The 26,800-nt window shown below is 38.8% G+C and overlaps 2 protein-coding genes across 28 annotated transcripts in view; one reads left to right on the top strand and one right to left on the bottom strand.

The window, feature by feature from the left end:
- Window positions 1–25,199, bottom strand: part of BABAM2 (BRISC and BRCA1 A complex member 2) — a 456,851-nt gene extending 431,652 nt beyond the window's left edge. For 16 of the 24 annotated variants that reach the window (XR_003721805.2, XR_013402902.1, XR_013402895.1 and 13 more), the window contains exons 1-2: window positions 23,095–23,182; window positions 19,238–19,389 (exon numbers count right to left, since the gene is read on the bottom strand). Coding sequence is in view for 14 of the 24 variants with exons in the window: in XM_077959844.1 (XP_077815970.1) it covers window positions 19,238–19,365 (128 nt within the window). In the remaining 10 variants the exon portion in view is untranslated. Of the gene's footprint in view, window positions 1–9,248; window positions 9,346–19,237; window positions 19,390–21,489; window positions 21,556–23,094; window positions 23,183–25,153 lie in introns of those variants that run through there. The other 8 variants (XM_077959843.1, XM_077959841.1, XM_077959846.1 and 5 more) reach the window with 5 other exon arrangements.
- The window catches only part of RBKS (ribokinase), a 115,391-nt gene continuing 112,135 nt past the window's right edge, over window positions 23,545–26,800 (top strand). For all 4 annotated transcript variants that reach the window (XM_077959853.1, XM_001100564.4, XM_001100371.5 and 1 more), the window contains exon 1: window positions 23,545–23,680. In XM_077959853.1, the coding sequence (XP_077815979.1) occupies window positions 23,592–23,680 (89 nt within the window). In that variant the 5' untranslated portion in view covers window positions 23,545–23,591. The remainder of the gene's footprint in view (window positions 23,681–26,800) is intronic.

The following is a 26,800-nucleotide window of genomic DNA, read 5'->3' on the forward strand; positions in this document are numbered from 1 at the left end:
TGGCAATGTGCCTATCACAGTCATTAAAAATCTTCATCAGTTACAATTAGAGAAAAACTGAAATGTTACCCAAATCACTGGCATAGTGTCTAAGATGTTCAACTTAGAATATATAACTATATTACAGCTTCAATAAGCAAACATCAAAAAAGGTGATCTTTAAAATGTACAGAAATAAGAGTATTTACAAAAGAAGATTGTATTATAAACATTCTCTCCTTGCCCAAAAGCCATTCGTTGGTGTGTATCGATTTTATGTGTATTTTATACCTACAAAATACATGTATAAATTTTCTCCTTACCCAAAAGCCATTCTTTGGTGTGTGTATATATATGTAAAGCATGCACAAAGTAACAATGCCCTCTGATTTTTTACTGATCCAACTAACTGAAAATTTGAGTAATCTTCAGAAAAGTTTTTATCCGTATAACCATCTACCATATTTATTTTTAAAAAACCATATCTCCAATTATCTAATATATAGTTAGGAATTACTTATCAATAACATACTACTGTCGCCCCTCTGAGACAGAATTCTTAAGAAGGCCAACTCCTGGACTGTTAGAATACAGAAACCTTTCTAGAATCGTGCTATTCAAAGACAGCAGGTCCATGGACCAGTTCTGGTCTGTAAATTATTACTAATCCATAATAAGAAAAGTACAGAAAATGAGATAAGAATTTTAAAACTTTTACAGCAATGTGTAAAAGTAAGTTTAAGTCTGATGAATCTACTAATAAAAGAGTCAAGCCTTGTATTTCATGTCTTTTTCATTTCATTCTTCTAGCAATTCATTTTTATATTTTACAAAAGTATCAGTTGGTGACTAGATTTTTTTTTAATCTGCTCTTCCATCAAAGAGTTTGAAAAACACTTTTCTAAAGAATCTTTAGATGCTGAAGGTCCTTGGATATGAAGATAAGCTGCTTTACTTTGATGTCTTCTAATCTCCCTATTCATCTTGGTTTCCCCACAACAGTAACAAACATTAATTTATTTCTTTCCAAGTGTTCTTTTGATATCTCTACTAAGTTGACAGCAACATCAATATAGTTCACTGCCTAAAATTTATCATCAGGTTATCTGCCTGACTGCTCAGAATCTGTAACACTATTTCATTTCCATCCAGATGTAGCTCCAACATATTCTTGGGTTCATTCCTTGTAAGAAGATATTAACAAATCTGACAAGCCAGTTTGAAGGGGTCACCCAATCTGGCAACATGACTGCTCGCATAATCTGTGGGTGTCTATCCTTTGGAAATACTAAAGGGTAGTATGGCTCAGTTTTAAACCCCAGACCTTCTAAAGAGACCATCTAAAGTAATGGTCTCTTGCATCCTGAATTCATGCCAATCTACCTATACTTCCAATCTTCCATTTGAACTATATTGGTTCTCAGAATCCTTTTCTGACTTACACACTCTTTTAATTTCTTGAGTAAATACCTACAAAGATAGATATAATAAGCATATTTATAAAAACCTGCCAATGACAATTCCAAAAGATACTTTTATGATGCAAAAACATGATAAATACTATTCTTTAAAAATTAACTACATTGTGCTGTGCTGTAAGAAATTATTCCACAATGCCAATAATTACATCATTAGTTTTAGTTAAGATTTGCAAAGTCATTCAAGCTTCCAACTCCTCAATAACTTTAATAATGGAAAAAACAACAACAACAAAAAGAATAAGGAGTCTGCGAATGTAGTTCAAAAAGCAAATCAGTGACAGACTTAAAATGACTACATGTGTTTAATTTCTACCCCAGTTCCAACAATGAAACTGTTTTCCCTTTACATACCCTAGTAATTGTTCAGCATTCCTTCCTAAGGTAGGAGACTCCACAGCCTTGGTTCAATGTTTAGATCCCCTAAGGCCAGTTTCTGGAATTAGGCATGGTTAAACATCACGACAGCACAGAAGAACGGCTATTTTCTTTGAGTGGCTAAAAGCTTGGGGATTAGTGGGTATAGTGTAGGCAAAGTAGTGGTGTAGGTTTTGTGAAAAGAAGAAGAAAAGGAAAAGTACGTGGAGGAGGCACGTCCTATTCCTACTCTATCTCAACATGAGCTGGTTTTTATTTTTTATTATTAGATTTGTTTAAAATAATATAAATGGTTGATAGTGGAAAATAGATCAGATCTAGAACAGTTATGAAGAGTCTGGTTAGGACTAGTTAGGAAAAGAGATGGAGTGCTGACAGTAGAGATAGAGAGAAATGGATGAACTGGAGGCCAAACAGCTTCTGAGAGCAGCTGATGAGGCTTGAAGAGAGATTTGCATTTCAAGAAGTAATGATATCTTGAAGTCCATGCTCAAGATTGTGATAAGGATTTAGTTTCAGTATCTTATTTTATTTAGGAGCCCACAGCTGTAGGCCTGCCTCCATTTTTCTTCACCCTTCCTTTTCTATAATCTTTTCTTCTCCCCTGATTTCCTTTTCCTATCTTATTGTCCTTCCTCTGTCTTCGTTCTTTCCCTTCAAATCCACCCCTTTCCTTCTTCCCTCCCTAACCTTCTCCTTTGGTTACACACAATATGGAACTGGAAGAATTTTTAAATATTTATTCTATGCATGAATAGTTCTTAACTTAAAATCCAGAGGGTTCAAACATGTATATATATTTTACGTTTGCAAAAAGACACGTAACAGAATGTTCACAATGGCACTATTCAAAATGGACTAAAACCAGTGTATTAGTCTGTTCCCACACTGCTAATAAAGACGTGCCCCAAACTGGGTAGTTTACAAAGGAAAGAGGTTTAATTGACTCACAGTTCAGCATGGCTCGGGAGGCCTCAAGGAACTTACAATCATAGCAGGAGGGGAAACAAACACATCCTTCTTCACATGGCGGCAGCAAGGAGAAGTACCGAGCAAAAGGGGAAAAAGCCCCTTATAAAATCATCAGATTGCATGAGAACTCACTCTCTATCACAAGAATAGTACCCAGGATTCAATTGCTTTCTACCGGCTCCCTCCCACGACAGGTGAGGATTATGGAAACTACAATTCAAGATGAGATTTGGGTGGAAACACACCCAAACCATATCAATTAGGAACTACTCAAATGCCCTTCAAAAGTACAGTAGATAAACTGTGGCATGTTACACAACGGAAGACTAGTTGCTCAGCCAGAAAAATGGGTGATCTACAACTATCTGCAACAACAGAGAATACCACAAACATAACGCTGAACAAATGAAGCCTCGCACAAAATGCCATTTTGTGCAGCAAAAATTCCATCTGTATATATGTATATATATATATGTATATTAAGTATATTAACCTATTTTGTTAGAAGTCAGGAGAGCAGTTATCCTTTCATTGGAAGAGCAGTCAGTGACTAGATGGGAGCACAAAGAGGACGTACAAGGTGCTGATAATGTTCTGGGTTTTGGATGCTGGTTACACAAGTCTGTTCAGCTCGTGAAAAATCAATGCATTATATACTTACTTATAATTCAGTGCACTTTTCTAAATATACACTATACCTCAATAAAAAGTTTTTAAATTTAAAAATAATTAGTTTAAACCTCTAATGTCTAGGAGAGGGAAGTAGCAACAACTAACCTTTTTGTTTCTCTGATGCTTTCTAATGACTTTTTTCAACCTAAGAGACAACTGTGATACACCCCTGAACCTGACACCACGACATTACTTTCAGATTCACAGTTTTATACTAATTGTGCCAGGTCCTATGCTAGGTAGTGGAGACAAAGCTGTTATGCCAGATAAGGGCCCTATCTCCTCTGCTAATGGAGACAGGCCTAAGAAACAATAAATAAAAGCTTGAAATTGGCATGGGGGTTATAGGACAGATTCTCATACAGAAAATAACCAGGGAGAACTGTTATAGATGGAATGGCTTAGCTATGCAACCCTGAACAAGTTACATAACTTACTTGAGTTTCAGTTACCTTGTCTGCCTGAAGAGACTATTAGACGGATTATATGTGACAATACCTTTCAAAGCACTTACATTACAATGAAACATTATTAATGATAACAGTTATTGTTATATTACTGTCCTTACTGCCAATATAGAGCTGCTTATGTTAACCAATGTCATAGCATGTTCTATACATTACTACCATAATCATAACAATGAGTAATATTTTATAAGTCACTAATTCTCAATTAAAAAGCTTCTACTATGGGAGAAACAGGTGCATCGGTGAATGGGTGTCCTTTGCCACAGGAGGGGATACTAGTGATACAAAGGTCTGGCTCGATTTCACCATAGCCTTCTCTGACCTTTCTAGCGAAGAAAGCACAGAAAGATGATGCTAAGAGAGGGGCAGGCTAGAGAAATTTAACCAACTGGAGAACATATATGAAGTACCTCAAATTTTGTCAGAGTGAAACTTCTGTGCATTAAAAGACATTATCAACAGAGTAAAAAGGCAACCTATGGAATGGGATGGGATGCTTGCAAATCATGTATCTATCTGAGAAGGAACTGATATTCAGAATCCATAAAGAAATCATACAGTGAATACCAAAAAAACTTTTTTAATGGGCAAAAGACAAATTGACATTTCTCCAAAGAAGATGTATAAATGGCCAAGAAGTACATGTAATTAAGAAGCCAAAGTGGGAGGACTATTTGAGCTCAGGAGTTCGAGACCAATCTGGGTGACATAGCAAGACCCTGTCTCTACAAAAAATAAACAAATTACCCAGGTACGGTGGCACATGCCTGTGGTCCCAGCTACTCAGGAGGCTGAGGTGGGAGGATTGCTTGAGCCCAGGAGGTGGAGGCTGCACAGTGAGCTGTGATCGCACCACTGCATTCCAGCCTGGGTGACAGAGTAAGACTCTGTCTCAAAAAAATAGTAACAATAATAATAAAGATGCTGAACATCAGTAAACATTAGGGAAATACAAACCAAAACCACTGTGAGATACCACTATACACCCATTAGGATTACTATTATCAAAACAAAAACAAAGAAAAACAGAAAGTAACAAGTGTTGGTGTTCATGAGGATGTGGAGAAATTAAAACCCTTGTGTCTTGCTGGTGGGAAAGTAAAACAGTACAGCCTCTGTGGAAAACGGTATAGCACACAGCCATAAAAAAGAAGGAAATCACATACTTTGCAGCAACATGGATGCAGCTGGAGGCCATTATCCTCAGTGAATTAACACAGAAACAAAAAATCAAATATCGCATGTTCTCACTTATAAGTGGAAGCTAAACACTGGGTAGACATGGACCTAAACATGGGAACAATAGACACTGGGGACTCCAAGAGAGGGGAGGAAAGGAGGGAGGCAAGGGTTGAAAAACTACCTGTTGGGGCCGAGCACAGAGGCTCACACCTGTAATCCAGCACTTTGAGAGGCCAAGGTGGGTGGATGGCTTGAGTCCAAGAGTTTGAGACCGGCCTGGGCAACATGGCAAAACCTCATCTCCAAAAAAATACAAAAATTTAGCCAGGTGTGGTAGCATGTGCTGTAGTCCCAACTACTCAGGAGACTGAGGTGACAGGATTGCTTGAACCCAGTAGGTTGAGGCTGCAGTGAGCTGTGGTCATATCACTGCACTCTAAACTGGGTGACAGAGTCCCGTGAGACCCTATCTCAAAAAAAAAAAATTGTTTTTAAAAAAAGAGAACCTACCTATTGAGTATTACACTCACTACCCATGTGACAGGTTCAATTCTACCCCAAACCTCAGCATCACACAATATACCCTTGTAACAAACCTGCATATGTACCCACTGAACCTAAAATAAAAGTTGAAATTATTTTTAAAGAAAGAAAGAAAACAGTATAGCAGTTCCTCAAAAATTTAAACATAGAATTATCATACGATCCAGCAATTCTACTTCTGGGCATATACCCCAAAAACTGAAAACAGGGGCTCAAACAGGTATTTGTACACCCATATTAATAGCATTATTCACAACAGTCAAAGATAGAAGCAACCCAAGTGTCTATCAACAGATGAAAGGGTAAACAAAGTGTGATATAGACAGACAATGAAACACTATCTAACCTGTAAAAGGAAATTCTGACGCTACAATATGGATGAACCTTGAAGACACTACGCTAGCTGAAGAAAGCCAGTCACAAAAGGGTAAATACTGCATGATTCACTTACATCAAGTGAGGTACCTAAAGTAGTCACATTCAGAGACAGATGCCAGAGTGGTGGCTGCCAGTAGCTGGGGGAAAGGAGAAATGGAAGTTGTTGTTTAATGGTACAGAGTTTCAGCTTGCAAAATGAAAAAGGGTTTGGAGATAAACCTCTCCAAATGCCACATTTCTCATGTACTTAATGCCAAAGATGTGTACACTTAAAAATAATGAAAATTGTAAATTTATGTGTATTTTACCACATTATAAAGCATAATGTGCCAAGTCCAAAATTGACCCAACGTGTAATTACTGAACCACAAAAACTTTTAAATAATGTTTTTTAAATGAAAAATTCAGGAGTCCACAGATGAAAAAAAAATCATTCTGAGGGCATTACACCTACTTAAAAGTAGAACATCAACATGTTCTCCAAAACTTCCACTTGATTCAAGGTTTGTTATCAATAAACTGGCAAGAACAAAGGTTGAGATAAAAAACCTTTTCGGAAAACAAAACAAAACAAAAAAGATGTATTTTTCAAAAAGTCAAGAGAAGCAAGGTCAGTGGGATAAACTTAACTTTCATAACATGCCATTAGAAAGATAACCAAATTACTGAGGAAATGTGGCCCTGAGATGGAAGATTACAAAATTAATTCTCAAGCAACACGGCACCAAAAAGTAAAACTATTCAAGTAACATGGAAGCTGAAAAAGAGGCTGTTCTACATTTCTATGTAAGCATAAGGAAACTTTTAATGTATGAGTGATGGTATAAGAATAATTAATTTGAAGCCCTAAAACAAATGCATATGCATATTAACCTGTACTAAAAAGAAAAACCCTCACCTATCTTCCAAACTCAAAGCATTTCGTAAATTTGTCATCCTAATAAAACAAAAACTAATCCAAAAATACTATCTAAATTTTACACAATAGAAGGGACAAAAGACAACAGTGGGAGTGATTTTTTTTTCCTTTGAACAATGTAAAGTGCAGCCAGGAATAGACTAGATGAATTTTCTACTCACTTTTCTTTATGCATTAGACTGGATACCTCCCTTCACCTCTTCCCCTACATCAACCTCCATACCAAATGAAGTCACCCTAAAATGAAGTCATTGGAGGGCATGAACAGCCCAAGATCAGAACCACCTAAAATCCCAGACCCAAATTTATCCTGGCACTTACTACCCCAGACTCTGGAAGCCTAGTCAAAGTTCCCAAAGTGATTTCAGACTTCACTGGGTTAAGGCCAACACCACCACTTACAATCTTAAGTACAAAATATAAAAGGCCATAAAACACCATATGCAAGAGCACTTTGTAATGTTCAAAGGCTCATAAACTGTTTAATTAAAATTATTTATATTATTGTATTTTATACTATTATGATCACAAAAAGTCTAGACAGGCAGCTAGCTACCCAGGGTAAGGATCTAAGGGAAGAAAAGAATATGGGCTGGGATATGAGGAGTACGGGGAACCTGTGTTTCCTTCTGGTTAGCAATCCCAAGGAATACTTCCTGATGGACATCCTGCCCTCAGTAAAACACGTAAAATATCAACACCATGCGCTGTTCACTGAGTTTCCAGATGTTCTGGTACCTAGATAAACACCCTAAGTTCCAGGCAAAATTCTTGAACATCTATGACCCCACACACTGGCCACACTAGCAGAATTCAACAGCCCACCGCTTATGCCCTTCATCCTCAGACAGAACTCCCTGCACTATCTAACTTAAGAGGCTTCTTCAACCCTCTGTTAAGAACTGTTGCATGTATCTGCTCAAGACAATCAGTGTTCGATCTCTAATGACTGTTAAAAACTCTTAAGTTCTATCTGCTAAAACAGTTGGCATCTTCATGCCCATTCATTTTTCAACCTAATCAAATATTCTAAGTTTCATCCACCTGCAGGGTCAAAGTAAGCCATGGTGATTTTTCTCCTGCCTCCGTAGACTTGCAAAAAGCAATGAACAAGGATAGAAGGTTATCTCAGAATTAAAAATCTCTGGATCTCCCATCCATTTCTGCTACATGATTTCTCTGAGTTTTGTTAGATGAGAGTGAGCTCCTGCTTTGCTCTGCTTGCCTGGGTCTTAGTCAATAGCTCCTGTTATACTGCTTGCACGGACACTCTTTACAGACGCCCTGATTCTAAAATAACAATGTGACAACAACAACACAGTGAAATAATGATGTATCATACTACATATTATTTATTATATATAACATACAGTATCACTCACCATTGTTGAACATTATGACCCCGCACTATTGTAAGCGCTTTATATGAATTATCTCATTTCACCCCCATAACTACACAATAAGATCATTAATGTCATCCCCCCATTTAAGAGAAAACTGAAGCACCAAAAGGTTATGTGACCTATCAAAGGTCATTAAGCTGTAAGCAGTAGAATTAGGATACAAACTCAGACCTTACTGACTGAAAAACCTACATGCTTACCATCACATTAACCTGCCACACAACCCCTCTAAAGATAGCTCCCTGCGTTCCAACCCCTGTTCAATCTGACTTCCAGCTTCTGCCCATATCTGACCCTCCCCAGTCAAATCTTGCTTTATTTCTTCTGGTCGTGGCTATTTTTCTTTTCTCCAAAGTCATCTTAAGTGTTCTGATAAAAGATTGTTGAACTATTGAGTAAATTTTCCAATGTCTCTTCTGATTCTACTTCAATCTAACTTCTATGTTTGCTTTCATATATGCCAATAAACAACTGAATTCCTACACAATAGCAGCTAAATGATAAAACATCTAGTAAAACAGTTAACAGTAGGTGTGCAGTATGGAAGAACTGCTTTAACTGTATTGATTGCTCTCTAGGTCTGCCATACAGCTATTATTTTAGGTCTTCCCTTCCTGTATTGAATCACTTATTTTCTTGTTTTACCTTCTTGCTTTGTTGGAACATATATTCCACTAGCATCCTAAGAAAGGGAGAAAAGGAGATAAACTTTTTGAGTTCTTGAAAGTCTGAAAATGTCTAGTTTTAAATTTGATTGATAATTTGGGCAGGTACAGAAGTCGGCCCAACAGACATATTGTCATAGTTTCATGAATGCAGTATTTTCTCTTATTTTTACAAGGATATTAATTATAGCTTTAAAAAAATTCTTCTGTACCTTGCATTGTCTCTGTTTTGCTCTCTGTCTTTCATGTTGATGGCTTTCCTCAGACTGATGATTTCTGGCTATGCATGTCTGTTAAAGAATGCATCTCTTAACATGTAAATTTGAAGCCCTTTATACGTGGGTGGAGTTGTCAACGACTGAGCTTCACTGTAGTGTTATCAACAGCATCCTGGCCTTTTTATTGGAGGATTGCCAGACTGATTATCTGGAGGTCTTTCTCTGGGACCATAAAATAAAATGTGCCCATATGGATGTATATATTCCTATGTATCAGCAAAATGTTAATTATTGGGCCAAGAACCATGCAAATTTAAGACTTTTGATGTACAGTAGTCCCCCCTTATCTATGGTTTTGCTTTCTGTGGTTTCAGTTACCCTTGGCCAACTTTGACACTTGGTCAAGAAAAAGCAATGTTTGGTCTGAAAATGTTAAATGGAAAATTTCAGAACAATTCGTAAGTTTTAAATTGCATGCTGTTCTGAGATTGTTCTCACACCTTCCAGCTCTGTCCCGCCTAGGACATGACTCATCCCTCTGTCCAGCATAGCTGTCTACACTACCCACCCATTAGTCACTTAGTCGCTGTCTTGGTGATCAGATCAACTGCCACGGTACAGCAGTGCTTGACTTCAAGTAATCCTTATTTTACTTAATAAAGTGCTTCGGGAAAGCACAAGAGTAGTGATGCTGGCAATTCAGATACACTAACGACAAGCCATAAAGGCTTCCTTTAAGGAAAAAGGTAAAAGTTCTTGACTTAATAAGGAAAGAAAAAGCAATCATATGCTGGTGTTGCTAAGACCTAACATAAAAACAAATCTTCTATTCATGAAATTGTGAAGAAGGAAAAAGAAATTTGTGCTAGTTTTGCTTTGCACCTCAAATTGCAAAAATAACAGCTACAGCGTGTGCTACGTGCTCAGTTGAGACAGAAAAGGCATTAAATTTGTGGGTGGAAGACACCAACATAAACATGTTCTGACTGACGGCAACAGAGTTCCATCAGAGGTTAGAGGCATCCATGGGGGAGGTCTTGGAACGTATCCCCTAATGATAAGGGGGGACTACTATATTCATATATTTCATGATTCAACTTGAATTTCAGTTCCTCAGAGAGAGCTTCTCTAACCTTCACTTCTCAATTTGCCCCTCATCAGGGTAATTTCCCCTCATTTATCTTTCTCAATTCATTAAAAAGAGGATTTTTTTGTTAACTAAATTATGGTATGTTTCCTAATGAAACAGTATACAACTATTTAAATGAGGTTACAAAAAGGTATGTAGAACATGGGGTTAAACAAGACAATTTTTAAGAATTAGAACAAGATGGAAGGGGGGAATTTGTCCTACTGGCTATCATGACATTTCACAAGACTGTAATAGTTAAGAAAGTATGGAACTGACACAAGGACAATGAGTCTGACTGACCAAACCAGAAAGCCTGGCAACAGGCCCATATGTGATATAAACTTGACACCCATGGGCAAGGATGGCCTTCTCAATAAATGAGGCTAGGTCAACCAATTATCCATATGGTGGGGGCAGGGGGCACTATATCTCTATCTCACTCCATATTACAGAAAAAATAAATTTCCATTTAAAGACCAAAAAAGGAAACAGGAAAACTTTAAAATTATTAAAGAAAGATGTGTGCCTTCTGGATAGGCCCAGATTTCTTAAAACTCTCTCACTCTCACACACACACACACACGCACACACGCACATGTGCACACAGGCACATATATCCAAATCTAAAAAAGAAAATACTGTTGAATGTAACTTCATCAAAATCAAAACTCTTGGATGTCAGGAGCACTAAAATAAGAATATATGCCACAGACTTTTGCAGATACTTGTAATACATGTAATTACCAAAAGGTCAGTATCCAAAATATATAAAGAATGCTTTAAAATCTATAGAAATATACAAACAATCCACTGAAAAGATGAACAAAGGATATCCCAAAGGAAGAAATCTGAATTGCCAATAAGCATATTAATAGACTTTTTATTACAATAGCAATCACAGAAGTACGAATTAAAACCATAATGAGATACCAGGTCACACCTCATCAGCTTGGCAAAAATGTAAGTCTGACAATATCAAGTACTGGTGAGGCTATAGAATAGTAGAAACTCATTTCTGATGGAAGGAAATTTATATAATCTGGCAATATCTAATAAAATAGAAGACGTATACATCTTAAGAGCTAGTAATTCTATTTCTAGGAATATACCTTTGATGGGTAGCTTTCAAATTTTTTGGTCATCACACATATTTTCATTATGACCCAGTATACGCATACTTACTTATTTAACTGAAATGAAAACTCACAAAACAGTGCTTATTCTTACTGTGACACATTCTGAGAGTTTCCATTTTGTTCTCATTCATTTTTTAATGTTGGGGTGACTCACTCAATTGATTTTACAACTACTAATGGATAAATACACTCAGTTCAAAAAACTGTCCCAGAAAATATTCTCATACATATTTTCCCGTGCACATGTGAGAGAATGTTCACTGTGGCACTCTTTGTCAAAAAAATAATTTAAACAGTGTAACAGTCAATCAGCAGAAGAACTAATTTAAAATTAAGGGTATATTCATACAATGGAATACAAAATATCAGTGCAAAGGAAAGAACCAAAGCTGTAAATATCAACACAGATAAATCTCATTAACTTTATACTAAGCAAAACGGGCAAGATATAGATGAATATATATAGTATATCATTTGTACAAACTTTTTAAACATGCAAAATAATACTGTTGAGGAATATATTTATGTATAACGAATATATAAAGTATGAAGACAGGCACGGGGAAAAAGGGGAATGAGATCAGGGAAAAGTACAGAAAAGTCAAGTGAACAACTAAATCTAAATTATTAAAAACTGCCCATCTTCAGACGACATTGGGCGCAATCAAGGTGGTACGGCCATAGACAAAAATTAAACTATTGCCTCCCAGGGCAGCAGCTTCCTTCCAGACACAAGGCTAATAAAGATTCAGATTGCCAGCTAGAGAAACTCATGCAGCCAAACTGAGATCAGTCTGAAAGCTTACAGCACTCATCCTTTAAAACTGTTCTGTCTATTTAGTAATCAAGTACTTACACTGAGTATCTATTTTTAACTGAGTAATGAAATTCAGAACATGGACAAAAAAAAATGCAATAGGTAGTTGTGGGCGGATGAGATGTCACAGCAGATGCCCCAAACACAGCCATGTGCCAGTAAGGTTGAGTCACTGCAATATGCTGAAAAAAGATACTGAGGCTCAGCTGCCACAGGTTGCAGTGAGCCTCTCTGCTTTCCCCACTGTTGTATTTGCCAGGCATCATTCCAGAATGCTGAACAGACACTTAGACATTTTCAAGATTAGAAAAATCACTAAAAATGACAAAATATGGCATCTTACAAGTAGCACATGCTTATGATCAAATTAACACAGAGCAAAGAACTAATAAACATTCAGTAAGCTCATGGAATAATTCTCTAAAATTAACAATTTGGTCCCTTCAGATCTCAGTCTATATTTTACCTACAAGAGTAAATCCAGTATTAGATAATACACTTTATATAATTTCTTTTTTTTTTTTTGAGACGGAGTCTTGCTCTGTCACCCAGTCTGGAGTGCAGTGGTGCTATCTCAGCTCACTGCAACCTCCGCCGCCCGGGTTCATGCCATTCTCCTGCCTCAGCCTCCTGAGTAGCTGGGACTACAGGTGCCTGCCACCATGCCCAGCTAATTTTTTGTATTTTTAGTAGGGACGGGGTTTCACCATGTTAGCCAGGATGATCTCGATCTCCTGACCTCATGATATGCCTGCCTCAGCCTCCCAAACTGCTGGGATTACAGGTGTGAGCCACTGCACCCGGCCTACTATAATTTCAAAAATGTCAACTCATTTCAGGGAATGTCATTAAAAAGAATTATGTGTAACAGAATGTAAGCAATACACTATCAGGCCAATAAAAATCCTTACAAACCACAAGAACAAACCACTCTGATCCCCAAAACAAGTAGTTTCTCAAGGAAAACATCTAACTCATTCATTTATCCATTCAAATCCTACTTACTACATTACATGTGAAAAGTACCAAGATAGACCTTAAGGAGGTATAAACATAAATTAAACAAGAACTTGGCCCCTAAGATACTGATGGCCTAGCAATGGGGTTTAGAAACATACATAATCTTAAGTAAAGTAGAAAAATCTAGGTACCATTAGAGAAATATATATGAATTGCTATTTTAAAAAAAAAAGGAAAGAAATCTTGCCTCGATTAGGTTCTTGCCTATTTCACCTATGAACCAGATCTAGAATATAGATACTTAGACCTTATCTCTTCAAGGGCAAGTGGCTACATGTAATAACAAGACTGTTTCTTGTGACCTTTAAAAATTGTCTCCTAATTCTATACCTTTTATATATACTGTGTCCTATAGGGTATACCTCTTTGAGTTAATAGAAATTAGACATGTAGATCCTACCTCTCATAACTGTGTCTGCTGAAGATCTAAAAGAAACGTAAATGCCAAAAGTGACACACCAAAAAGAAGCCATTCTTTTCCCTAACTCCGCCACTGTTTTGTTGCAGAAACGAGAAATTCACACTTCGGCTGATGGAAGGATTGAAGAAGGAATTGTTAATGAACTTCTAAAGAATTTCCCTGAATCTTTCAGACGAGTACTACATATAAGGCATCAATAATGTTCCAGATTAACAAGGCCTTTCACATCATTTTATGAATGTGGGTAGAGATATTTTTATTTATTTTTTGCAGCTAAAGAAAGTAAATTCCATACATATTAAATGTCATTAAATGCAATTTCACATATTTTTTAGGCAGTTAGTCCAGAAAAAGCTAGGTCTAGGCCAGGCATGGTGACTCACACCTGTAATCCCAGCACTTTCGGAGGCCAAGGTGGGTGGATCACCTGAGGTCAGGAGTTTGAGACCAGCCTAGACAACATGGTGAAACCCTGTCTCTACAAAAAATTAGCCAGGCGTGGTGGCAGGCACCTGTAGTCCCAGCTACACAGGAGGCTGAGGCAGGAGAATCGCTTGAAACCAGAAGGCAGAGGTTGCAGTGAGCTGAGATCGCACCATTGCACTCTAGCCTGGGCAACAAGAGCGAAACTCCATCTCAAAAACAAAAAAACAAACAAAAAAAAACGCTAGGGCTAGTGGATTCATTTCAAATTTGTCATCAGATCCCACTATTTGCACTTAAATCTTCAACTAAACATTCAGGAATTTGAGAACACCCAAAAGGGAATCTGTGAAAAAGAAGCAACAAGACTTCATGCTGATAAATGCCAACTGGTTTCTCAGGATACTGATACAAAGAGTAAGAATCTCAGGTTGATATCATTTTACATATACCAGTCACCAGTCAGCAGTCCACTAGCCATCAGGCCCCCGTCAGGTCTTCAATACCTCTGAAAAGAATGTCTGTGACATGCTAAAAAAGAAAGATTTATTTCTACATCCTATACATTCAGGTCAATGAACATTCGTGGTTGATGGGCTGGTTTTATTTTTTTTCTTTATTTTTGTTTAGAGAAGGGGTCTAGCTATGTTGCCCAGGCTGGTCTCAAACTCCTGGGCTCAAGTGATTCACCCGTCTCAGCCTCCCGAGTAGCTGGGACTACAAGCCTGTACCACTGTGCCCAACTCAGGTTGTTCGGTTTTTTTTTTTTAATGACAGCTTTACTGAGATGTAATTTACATACCATAAAATCACTGCAAAGTGTGCAATTTGATCATTGTTCATATATTCCCAAAGCGATGCAACCTTCACCACTAATTTTACAACATTTTTGTTACTCCAAAATCCCACACTCAAGCAGTCACTTCTGATTCCCCCAGCCTCTGGCACCCACTAATTTACTCTCTGTCTCTACGGATTAGCCTATTCGGGACACATCACATAAATGGAATCATATACTATGTGACCTTTTATAATGAGCTTCTCTCACTTAGCACAATGTTTTCAAGGTTCATCATGTTGTACTGTGAATTAGTACTTCATTACTTTGTATGGGTAAATAATATTCTATTTTTGATATGCCAAATTTGTTTATCCATTCATCAGTTGATGGACATTTGAGTGTTTTTGCAGGACTTCTGACCTGCAAAAACCTTAGTCATCTAATCTGACTGCTCATTTTATGGATAAAAAACTGAGATCCAGTGAGAAAATGGGAACTGCCTCTGGCTACACAGACTTAAGACTATCAATGGACATTTGAAATGCCTTCTTTTCTCCAAGCTCACCCCATTCCAATAAAAGAAGAATGTGTTTGTTCCTAGCAGTAAAATGCAAGATAGGATAGGTCCAGAAGACCTGAGGTGGGCAGGAAAAGAAAATAGACAGGATTAGGCACAATCTTGTTGAACCAAAGGAACTTATGAAAAGATCAACAGTTTTAAACCTTCAAAAACACAGAAAAAAAGAGATGAGCACAGTGCAGACATAAAGATGCTATTTTTAATCAGAGAAGGAAAGAAACATGAAAGTGTGGGAAAACCTGAAAAGTTACTCTGAAATATCCAGTGATCCATCTGAAAATCTTTTTATTCTCAGACCCAGAAGAAAAATACACTGATTTAAAGATCCCAGAAAGAGGAAATCAAAGTCAAAACCACAAACTGAGAAGAAATGAGCACAGTAAAGGAAGTACATCACTCTACTTTCTGCAGGCCAAAAATTGCAGTGAGGGAAACTGGAAAATACCCTCTTGAGATCTGATCTTGATGACTTCAATTAGAGATGGAGTCCATCTAAAGAAAGCATTTTGTAATTTAGGAGGCTCCAATCTGTATCTAGATTGTCTATAATAATGTGGGAAATTCAGACTGAATGAATCCTATATGCAGTCTCTATTTCAGAATCCCCACTTCCTACCACCATTTAAAAGCTGGGGAAGTCTGTCTGAGCACCAGGCCTGATGCTTGACTAAATGGCAAAAATTCTAAACCAGTAAAAAAAAAAAAAAAGAAAAAAAAAGCCTAAAAAGTCACTTTCCGATCCCTGGCTTATCTAAGGATGCAAGTTAATTTGTAAATCCCCTAATGTGTATAGTTAACTTCTAGAAGAAAAAAAAAAAAAGTTAAAACCTTCTTCTTACCAACTCCACCAGAGTTCTTTCTACCAAATCCTCTTGCCTCAACAAAAAAAGAACTAACCTAACACTAGCAAAATGGATAGCAAATAGTAAATGCTCCATAAGTATTTGATTAATGAAATTGAAGATAGTATCAGATGTTTTCAAAAGAATCCTACTATTCCAAAGAAGTGTCTTAGTTTTTTATCTTACCACTAAAGAACGAAGTCAGTATTCTGATACCCAAGTCTTTAGCTTAGTCAAACAACAGCAAGACGTGTAGATGGCAAATGGCAAAAGAGTCTAACAAGGAGCAAGATGAAAGAGAATCAAGAATACAGCATTTCTACTTTTACTGCTGCTGCCGCCACTGCCAACACCCCTCCAAACCCAGCACTGCATGCTTCTCTCAGAGTCCATCCTGTTACCCAAATGATCCCACAGCAACCTCATGGCAGGAGACACACAAGGGCACCATCCACTGTGACAAGACACTGACATGCACATTGCTTTGCCTCCTGCCAGACTACGGGATGCAGAGAGGGTGCAGACCAAGGACCTTGAAAAATCAGCTTCATGTGACATCATGGTGGACATGTGTGAAAAGTACTACCCACAGAGACACTGACATGACCATCACCAGAGATCTTTCACAGAGACCATGAGCGCCCTGTCACCTGGGAAGCAATGGCAGACCCAGCTGAGCAGTGCAGACCCAGCTGGACACAAGCTGCTCCAGACCCAGCTGGGTACAAGCTGCTGGCCCAGTTGCTGGAGTCTAGTGAAGAGGACAATATGGTGGGCATCCTCTATGACAAGATATACGAGAACTTCATGGAGGAGGTGGATACAACAGATAATAAAACCTACCAGTGGAAGAAGGGGGAACTTTGACATACACTAGCCACTAGCCTGAATGCCGGCGCAACTTAATTCCACCTGGAACCAGCCCAACCAAGGTAAGGCTCAAGTGTGTAATGGAACTAACTCTTAGAGAAGAGTTTCTGCAGAGACTAGGCTTCTATCGGCACATCTGGCTGCCAGACCGGGGCATGGGGCCCTGGCCCAGTGATTCCAGGTGCACCTAAGTGGAAAGAGATGGGAAATGGCAAAAGGTAGATGCCCTTGAAAGAAGCAACTCTACCACCTGGAATCTAGGCTGCCCCTACCCCAGCCATCATCTTTGTTATCTATACTGACCAGACTAGACAATAGTAGTACAGTATACGCCCGAGGAGCCCCACTCATTCTAAAGCTAGCTGCCCCAGCCCAAGCTATGGCAGGTTCTTCAGGAGGAGGCCCTGGACCAGGTCAATGAGATTTCTGGCTGCATCTTTGTCCATACCAACAGCTCCATTTGTGGATGCCATATCCAAGAAGGTACCTTGAACATGGCCCGTGCAAACTTGCCCTAGTGCCCAATGCCTATGCCTATGCCTCCCACAAATCCCAGAGTCCAATGAAATTTCCTCCATCTTTTAAAAAAAGGCAACATTTCTAGTAAGAAAGTACTCAAAAATGATGGGGATATGTCAAAAGGACACAAAAGCCACTTGATAGAGTTCTCAATGACAAAAAGCTGGAACAACTGACCAACAAAATAAATGATAATAATATTTAATTTATAACCCACAGAGAAAAATAAATACCTAACAATTCATACTGGCATAAGTAAATAACTGAATAAATAAATAACTGAAGGAAAAGGAAGAGTGTTTCTTCATAGTAGAATTCAAATTAATAAATGGGGAAGAATGAGAAAAAGAGAAAAAGCACTCTTAGACAAGCATCAAAGTAGTAATAATTAAAGGCAAGAATCATCCATGGATGCTGAAATCAATGGACAAAAGGATGATGAGAAACCAGATATTTGCAAAGTCTCAAAGCATCTCTCAGCAAAATACAGTACTTAACTAATTACAAGGAGAAAAATCAGTTAACTTTACAGTGATCACTTAACCAAATTATCAAAGTTAACTTAGTAGTAAAAAGGCATCTGGACATCATATATTCCCTGATCTGATGCACTGAGGATGGTACAACAACACATCTGTATTACACTTGGGAAAAAACATATTTTTCACTCTAACAAAAAGAAAACATTAGACAAACCCATGTGGATGCACATTTTACAAAATAAGTCGCCAGTACTCTTTAAAAGCATCAAGGTCATGACAGGCAAAGAAAAATTGAGGAACTGTCACTGTTGGGGAGACTAAGGAGATATGATGATTGGATCCTGGAACAAGAAAAAGGCATTAATGGGAAGACTGGCAAAATTCAAATAAAACCTGTAGGACAATTAACAATATTGTAACAATGCTAATTTCCTGTAGTATTTCTGTAACTTTTTTGTAAATCTAAATTTGTTTCAGAAAAAAAAAAAAATCTGTTTTTTAATGCAACATTTCTAGGTGTGAGATCTTACTGTTTCAACCCCATTGTGAGAAATAACCCATTTTGGCTAGCTTTTATAATTTTCATATTAAGAGAGTTTATCAAATGATATCAGATTCAGAATATGTTTGTTGCTGGACTGCAGCAAACACAATAAGAAAACAAGCCAATGAATGAAAAACACACTTCTAAAACTCTGACGGCATGCTCTTCACAAAGAAAAAACAGAAAAAAGACATGAACATTCTAGTCATAAAACAATGACCCGGAACACAAATAAAATAACCTGAAACATAAAATGTCAAGAACTGAACAAAACCAACTGAATCAAAATATGATGAGATGATGACTTGGTGGGTTTCTGTCGTGGTCAATTTTTATGAGTCTGGTAAGGAAGGGCTGTCATTAGGTAAAGGTTGAATTGGTTCTGGTACATTCACTGAACTCATTCTGGTACATACCCAGATTTTAAGTCAGTTATCCTCAAACAGTTTGTAGCATCCAGTCCCACTTTTCCATTCCGGACCACGCTAGATATGAAAGGCGAGAGCATTGGAGATATTCGGTTCAAGGCCACTTCTGGGGACATTTTAACTTGACTTGTAAATCACCACTGAAAGTAGAAGGAAAGAATGATGATCAGGGCTTACAAATGGACTAGATACAACACGCTTCCTGAAAACTGGACAGCATACAGCAGTTCCTCTTGCATGAATAAATAATTCCTTTCCCATCTCTAGTGCAGCCTCTTCCAGTGATCTTCCAGAAGAAACCACCTCACTTCTTCTCAGCTACTCAGGACTGGGACTACACCACTGCTTTTCAGGAACAGAAGGAACCCCTGAAATACAATTCCCTCTTCCTTCCCAAAGCTGATTTCTACACTGCCATACTCTACTTAAAGTGGTCCCACTCTATCTCACAACTGGCTTGCTCTATTTTAGTTGAGTCCAAGGAGCCCTTGCTAGCAATCCTCTATCCCAACACAAAAACACACACATCACTGAGTTAGCAATCTCTCCCTCTGTGCCCCCACAAGGAGTAAAAACTTGATGGATAATACCATATAAAACCCTATACAACAGGCTAACCTGCTTGCAACTATTCCTTACTAGAAATTATTTACTGCTGATATACCTTTTTTTTTTTTTTTTTTTTTTTTTTTTGGAGACGGAATCTCACTCTGTTGCCAGGCTGGACTGCAACAGCACAATATTGGCTCACTGCAACCTCCGCCTCCCAGGTTCAAGTGATTCTCCTGCCTCAGCCTCCTAAGTAGCTGGGACTACAGGCATGAGCCACCAGGCCCAGCTAATTTTTGTATTTTTAGTAGAGACAGGGTTTCACCATGTTGGCCAGGATGGTCTCGATCTCTTGACCTCATGATCCACCCGCCTCAGCCTCCCAAAGTGCTGGGATTACAGGCGTGAGCCACTGCGCCCGGCCCACTGCTGATATACCTTTCTTAATAATCTTTCCGTCCACAATGTAGTAAAACTACCTGTTTATGTGATCTCTTCCCTGCAGGGACTACATTTTGAATCCCCAAGGTTTAACAGAAATACCTGGCACATGCTAAACACTCAATAAACATTTTTTAATAAATAAATGAGTAAGGGGACAAAAGTTAGAGAAATATTTCTGTATGGAGAGAAGATAATGTGCCCCCCCCAAAAAAAATTTGGTAGGGGAATAGACATAACAAAATCCAAGGGATAGATATAGCAAAAATCTACTTGACAATTAAATTATGAAAACATCACCTATGCAGCTATCAAGCAACACAGACTAACACGGATCTTAAGGTATTTGACTTTAAGGCACTAAGTCCTTACACTTAAAACCACAAAAGTAGAACCAATACATCATATCTAAATTATCTGGAAACTCAGGGGCTGGGGGAGAGAGTACACGAATTCTTCTTAATAGATTTCTAAATGAAAGCCTCTTCCTTCAGAGGAATAAGTCGATTCAAATGATCGTTTCCTTCCTCAATTTTAAAGAATAATGCCACATCAAAAGAAAATTAATTTCCAGCAAGTTACCAGTAAATGATGTTCTGGTTCTAGTTTTCATACATTATACCACATGAAAACTTGCAAGTCCTTGCTAAAATAAATGTTGAAAAGTAGAACCTGTTTCAATGTATTATTTCAGATAGTAAATAATAAATTTATTTGCTAATTTGATAGCTCAAAAAATAACACTTTGACCCTATATAGTGATGACACCCAGAAGTATCTTCAAGATACTTATAACACCTTTATACTTATACTTCAGTTCCAAAATCATCCTTTTTGTAAATATAAAACAAGCTCTTCTTCTGACCACTTAACAGATGACCCCCACCGACTATTCTCTCATTTCAAAGTAAGACTAAACATCTAACACAGTACTACCAATCATAAAAATCATGTACTTTTTAAAATGTTTTATCACTTATAAGGAGCGTCCATATATACTACTGCAGTTGATCTTCACAAGCCCGAGGTAGTAAAGAATTTTAATTCCCATTTTGCAGATAATGTGGGTAATTATTATCATTTGATTCTGAACAGTATACTAATCCACATCATAATTTTGAAGCCTATTTTTTTCCATTCGCCAACATTTCCACCTTCATGTCTATGTCACAATTCTTGAAGGGATGCTTATCAAAGTCATATGCTAAGTACAAATATACCCATGTTATAAAAAAGCAAAAGGGTCTCACCTATATTACAAAATTGTTCTTCTGTGTTTTTTCCCACAGTACCTATTATTACTTTATCTCTTGTTTCTACAAAAGAAGGAAACAGAACCAACACAATCTAGACATCTATCTACCCACTATCAGGCATTATATTACTTTCTATCTGTAATTTCATTTACTTTCCCCCAACTCTGTTCCCTGAGAACAATAATTGTTCCCATTTGACAAATGGAAGCTAAAGAAACTTGACAAATAGAAAATTAAAGCTCAACAAAATAGAGTAACTTGTTGAACGTTGGAAGTTGGAGCATCAGAATTCGAATCCGGCTTCTCCAAGTCCACTATACCCATCTTCCTCTCAAATAAACATTGGTAACTTCGATCACCAAAGAGAAAAGCATCAAGGTGATTTTTTAAAGCGTATATCTTATAAAATGTGAACAGACAAAAAGTAACAAATTTAAACAAATGATTGCTTTACCACTAAAAACACACTGGACTATTGCTGGGCTACTGCTGAACCTGTTCAGAGTGATTCACTAGACAAATGTTAAAAGGAACAACCTTGCTCTAGAAGCCAAACCATACTAAAAGTGACACCAATACATTCTAATTCAGCAACGGTCGTGACTTTAGAATGACACCTTAGAGATGAATTCTCTTTATTTCTAGGGCAGCCATAATACTATTTTTTGACAGTGCAAGGTTTCACGCAGTTTTAAAATCTATTTCAACCACGAGGAGGTGTGACTTCTCTTAAAAAAAAAAACAAGGGAGGCTGGAATACAATGACTCCAAAATCAGAGGTCACTTAGCCAAAAACACTGGTCCTTTGGTGCAGTAAACTGGGTACATGGACAGGGAGTCACCACCGGTAGTAACTCTTACGCATGGCAGCACTATAATACACCCCAGATATACAAATATTTATGGTGGTCAGAGTCACCTGAATGCTTCTCCTGCAATTTGTATTTCCTGATTTTGACGTATTGCAAAAGGAAAATGCAAAATTACAATTTTTGCAAGGGTCTGCTACCCCAAAATAAAGTTACAAAAGGTCCTTTGATGAGAGGCCTGGGGATTACAAAGACGTCTAAAGCGCCATCCAGGTTCTTGCAATTAAAAATAGATGACAAACACGGAAACATGTGCCCTGCTGACGTCATGGAACGGAAAGGGGTGGCATCCTGCTGCGTCACGTCGACGTCATACAGCGCACGAGGGAAGTTACACTGGGGAAGCAATTTCCCCCAAGGGGCAACATTCGAGAAAAACAAGCTAGCTCAGACCCGAAGAATGACCACCCCACTCTAGGGGACGTCTTAAAAGGGACACTCTCCCCTCTCCCAAACTGTATGGTTCCCCTCATCAGGCAACAAGGAACTAATACTCGGGGTTTACAGGGACCAGGGGATGGGCCATACATGGAGAAAGAGACGCATCTGGCCTTGGGGGCTCGTTCTTGAGGGGATCAGCGTGATGGGGATGAGAAGGGCATCTTTGGAACGGGGGGCCTTCCCCACAGGAAGAGGAGGCGAGTCCCCTGGCCATATTTAAACCACGGTTCTCCACGCCACCTGTGCGACTCGGGATCCAACCTCCCCGCACCAGCCCCAGTCCAGGTACCTGGAACTTAGTCCGATCGGTAACCGGCGACTACGTGGGGTACAGGTACCCGAGCGCGCCCCCGACCGACGCACCGACCTGCGCGCGCGCCGCGGGCCGGATGCGTGCGCACTCCCCGGACGTCCCGCCCCGCCCCCTCTGCGGCCCCAGAGCTGGGCGGCGTGCGCGCCCCCGCGCCGCGCCGAGCCGGGCGCTCGGAAAGGCGTCCCCGCGGTGCCTGACAGTTCCTTCCTCAGTGCCTGCCCCGTGAGTGGCGAGGAGCGCGGAGTCTTGCCACATCAGGAGGGCCCTGTTACGTGAGGCTGTGCACGGAGACTATTCCAGGAAGAAGAGGGGACACTTGGTGGGCGGGGTGATTTCGGGCAGTCAGGTGGGCGACCCGCGTAGGCGTCTGAAAGGCCCGCGTCGTTAGGGAAGGCAGGAGCGGCGTCTCTGGTTACAGGGTTGGGCAAAGGGCAGAGGTCAGCGTCCAGGTTGGACAGCAGCACCTTTGAGCGATGGCGGCGTCTGGGGAACCCTGGAGGCAGTGGCAGGAGGAGGTGGCGGCGGTGGTAGTGGTGGGCTCCTGCATGACCGACCTGGTCAGGTTAGTCCGGGGCGAGTTACTGAGTCTGCGGCTTGGGGGAGGAGGTGTGCCGTGCGCTATGCGCCCAGCGGAGCTCTTGGGCGCTGGGTCTCCAGGGATAGACCGTGCTAGCTTTGGGTATGAGCTGCAGGTTTTCGAACCCCTCAGCCTGCCTTCCCGGCATGAAAGAATTTGAGTCTGTAAAGGTAAACCTCAGGGGAGGGGACATAAGAGGCCAGGGTTTAGTGAAAGCTCTAATATTACTCAAAGCGCTCCCCAAAGACCTTTCTTGGCCCGGCTGCTGAGCCTTTCCCCAAACGAGCCAGGGAACTTTGCCTACGTCATTTTACCTCCTCCGAGAATGTGCCTACCTCACAGGGTTGTTGTGAGGACTAAATGAAGTAAAGTGTTTTGTCAAGCGTAACATTATCCAATTTGGATATTACTCGTCTGAGCTTATTGTATAAAATAATGAGTCGAGCAGAAGTAAAAAAGTCTGTCAGCTTTCCCCATGTTGATTGTCGGCATTACTGCAGTATTTTATATTTACAGCGTATATTTCAGCAAGCCAGGTATGAATCAAAATAAAAACATAAACACAGTATTTACAACCACTAAAAACTATCATCAAATTATGATAGAAAATATGGCAAATGAAAATTGTTGAGTTAGGTCAGTAAGACTGAGTAAACAGATCCTTCTGATTTATCTTTTTTTTAAATTAAGGTAGCTTTTCTGATTATAAAAGTAAAGTATGTTCATTGTAAAAGTAGTAATAAATTCAGATATTCCAAGAAAATCCTACCACTCCAATTACTGCAGTTCAGTCTTTTGATGAATATCTTTTCAGATGTAATGCTACTTTTATGTTATAAAAATGATCAGGTATACTACAGTAACACCTCATCTGTCCTGAAATGTTGCTTTTCCAAAGGGTATTAGAGAAAGTGGAACTAAACAAAAAAGCCTTGGGGCAATCAAAATAAGTCACCAAATTGCTGCACCAAACCACCTGTATTCTACTCAAAAAATAGGTCTAGGGTCTTCATGTAACCAATTTAACCTTACCTTAAAATATTTATAAGCTGTGTTGCCAAATTTCCACTGAGATTAGAAAGGTGGGAGTAGAGAGGAGAGGCTGCTTGAGGCAGTTATAGTGACTGATGAAAACTTGAGGGTGAGTAGGAGACTATGTAACAAGAAGAAGCAATAAAAGAATTTTGAATATCAGTGACCTTTATTTTTCCACAAATATTAGAACTATTTTGTCAGACACTGTGCCAAAATAAAAATACTTTCCTTTGGTGACAGAGCATAAAATTGAATCTAGTTGGAGACATTTGTTGAAGAGGCCTGTACATCTTTTTCTAGAGCAAGAGTCAGTAAACTTTTCTGTAAAGGGCCAGATAGTAAATATTTTAGACTTTGCAAGCCATGTATGGTCTAGGTCACATTTTTTTAACAACATTTTTTAAATGTAAAAACCATTCTTACCTCCCAAGCCTTACAAGAACATCCTGCAGGCCATAGATTACAGACACCTGTGTAGAAAGAACATCACTGTGTTTACAACACAATATAGCAATTGCTTTTACTGGTGATGACTCTTTTCAATAAAAGGTTATATGGTACTTGTTAAATTTTGTATAAAAATGGGACATGTATTTCACTTTAGAAAAAGTTTCATCAAAAATTCATAAAGTTTAGTTACATAAAGAATAAACCTTCAGTAAACCTTCATCTAAAATGGTAATCCCATGCGAAATCCACCTAGCTAAATGTTTACCGTGATTTTATATGTGAAGTGGCAGAAGAGTAAGAAAACTAAAGTGGGCCAGGCACAGTGGCTCACACCTGTGATCCCAGCACTTTGGGAGGCCAAGGTGGGCAGATCACCTGAGATCAGGAGTTTGAGACCAGCCCAGCCAACATGGTGAAACCCCATCTCTACTAAAAATATAAAAATTAGCTGGGCATGGTAGCTGGCACCTGTGATCCCAGCTACTCAGGAGGCTGAGGCAGGAGAATTGCTTGAACCTGGGAGGTGGAGTTAGCAATGAGCCGAGATCGCGCCATTGCACTCCAGCTTGGGCGACAAGAGCAAAACATCTCAAAACAAAAAAAAAAAAGAAAAGAAAATTAAGTTTTCTCATACATACTACCTAAATAAAAGTGTCAGGGTTAAAATTCAGAGCCATTTCCTTGTTACCAAACTAAGAACTTTCTGTGAAGCTTGACCATCAGATACTAAAAATAACTATAATACTTTGTGGAGTGGGGTAGGGGAGTGGTGTCAAAAGCCCATTTTAGTATCCGTCAGGGTTTTAAAATCTTATTTCAGAGCTAGAAAAATCTGGAAATTATTTATTCTAGTCCTTCAGTTTTTAGATAAATAAACTGAAGCCCAGAGAATAATTTCTCCTCTTGCCCATATTCTTTCCTTCATAAAATATCCAAGTTTCTTCTCTTCACATGAATCATTAGTAAAAATCTAATCATTAGTAAAATTTTTACTAATGATTCACTAATCATTAGTAAAATCATTAGTAAAAATTTTAACTAATGATTGGTAAAATCGTTAGTAAAAAATCATTAGTAAAATCATTAGTAAAAATTTTATTCCCGTATAGACTCTCACTACTAATTCCCACAGGTTTTCAACAAACTTTTCATGGTCTCTCATTACTTATGACTCTGAAGATCTTCACAGAAATCAGAGTATAGGATTTTCATTTAAAACCCTACATCTGTGATAAACTTGGGTGCAACTTTTCTAGTTACAGTTAGTATCATGATTATATTAATTATCTACTGCTGCTGTAACAGATTACCAAACTTAATAATTAAGTAACGCAAGTTTATTTTTTTACAGTTCTGGAGGTCAGAAGTCTAATACGGGTCTCACTGGGCTAAAATCAAGGTGTCAGCAGGGCTGGGCTCCATTCTGGAGACTCTAGAGGAGGCTCTGTTTTCTTTCCTTTTCCACCTTCCAGAGACTGCCCACATCCTTGGTTCATCATGGCCCCTTCCTCCATCTTCAAAGCCAGCAATGGTGGTTCAGGTCTTTCCCACATCACATCACTCTGACCCCCAGTCTTCTGGCTCCCTCTTCTACATTATAAGAATGCTTGTGATTACATT

This window comes from Macaca mulatta, chromosome 13, assembly GCF_049350105.2.
Source record: "Macaca mulatta isolate MMU2019108-1 chromosome 13, T2T-MMU8v2.0, whole genome shotgun sequence".
Classification (NCBI taxonomy): Eukaryota; Metazoa; Chordata; class Mammalia; order Primates; family Cercopithecidae; genus Macaca; species Macaca mulatta.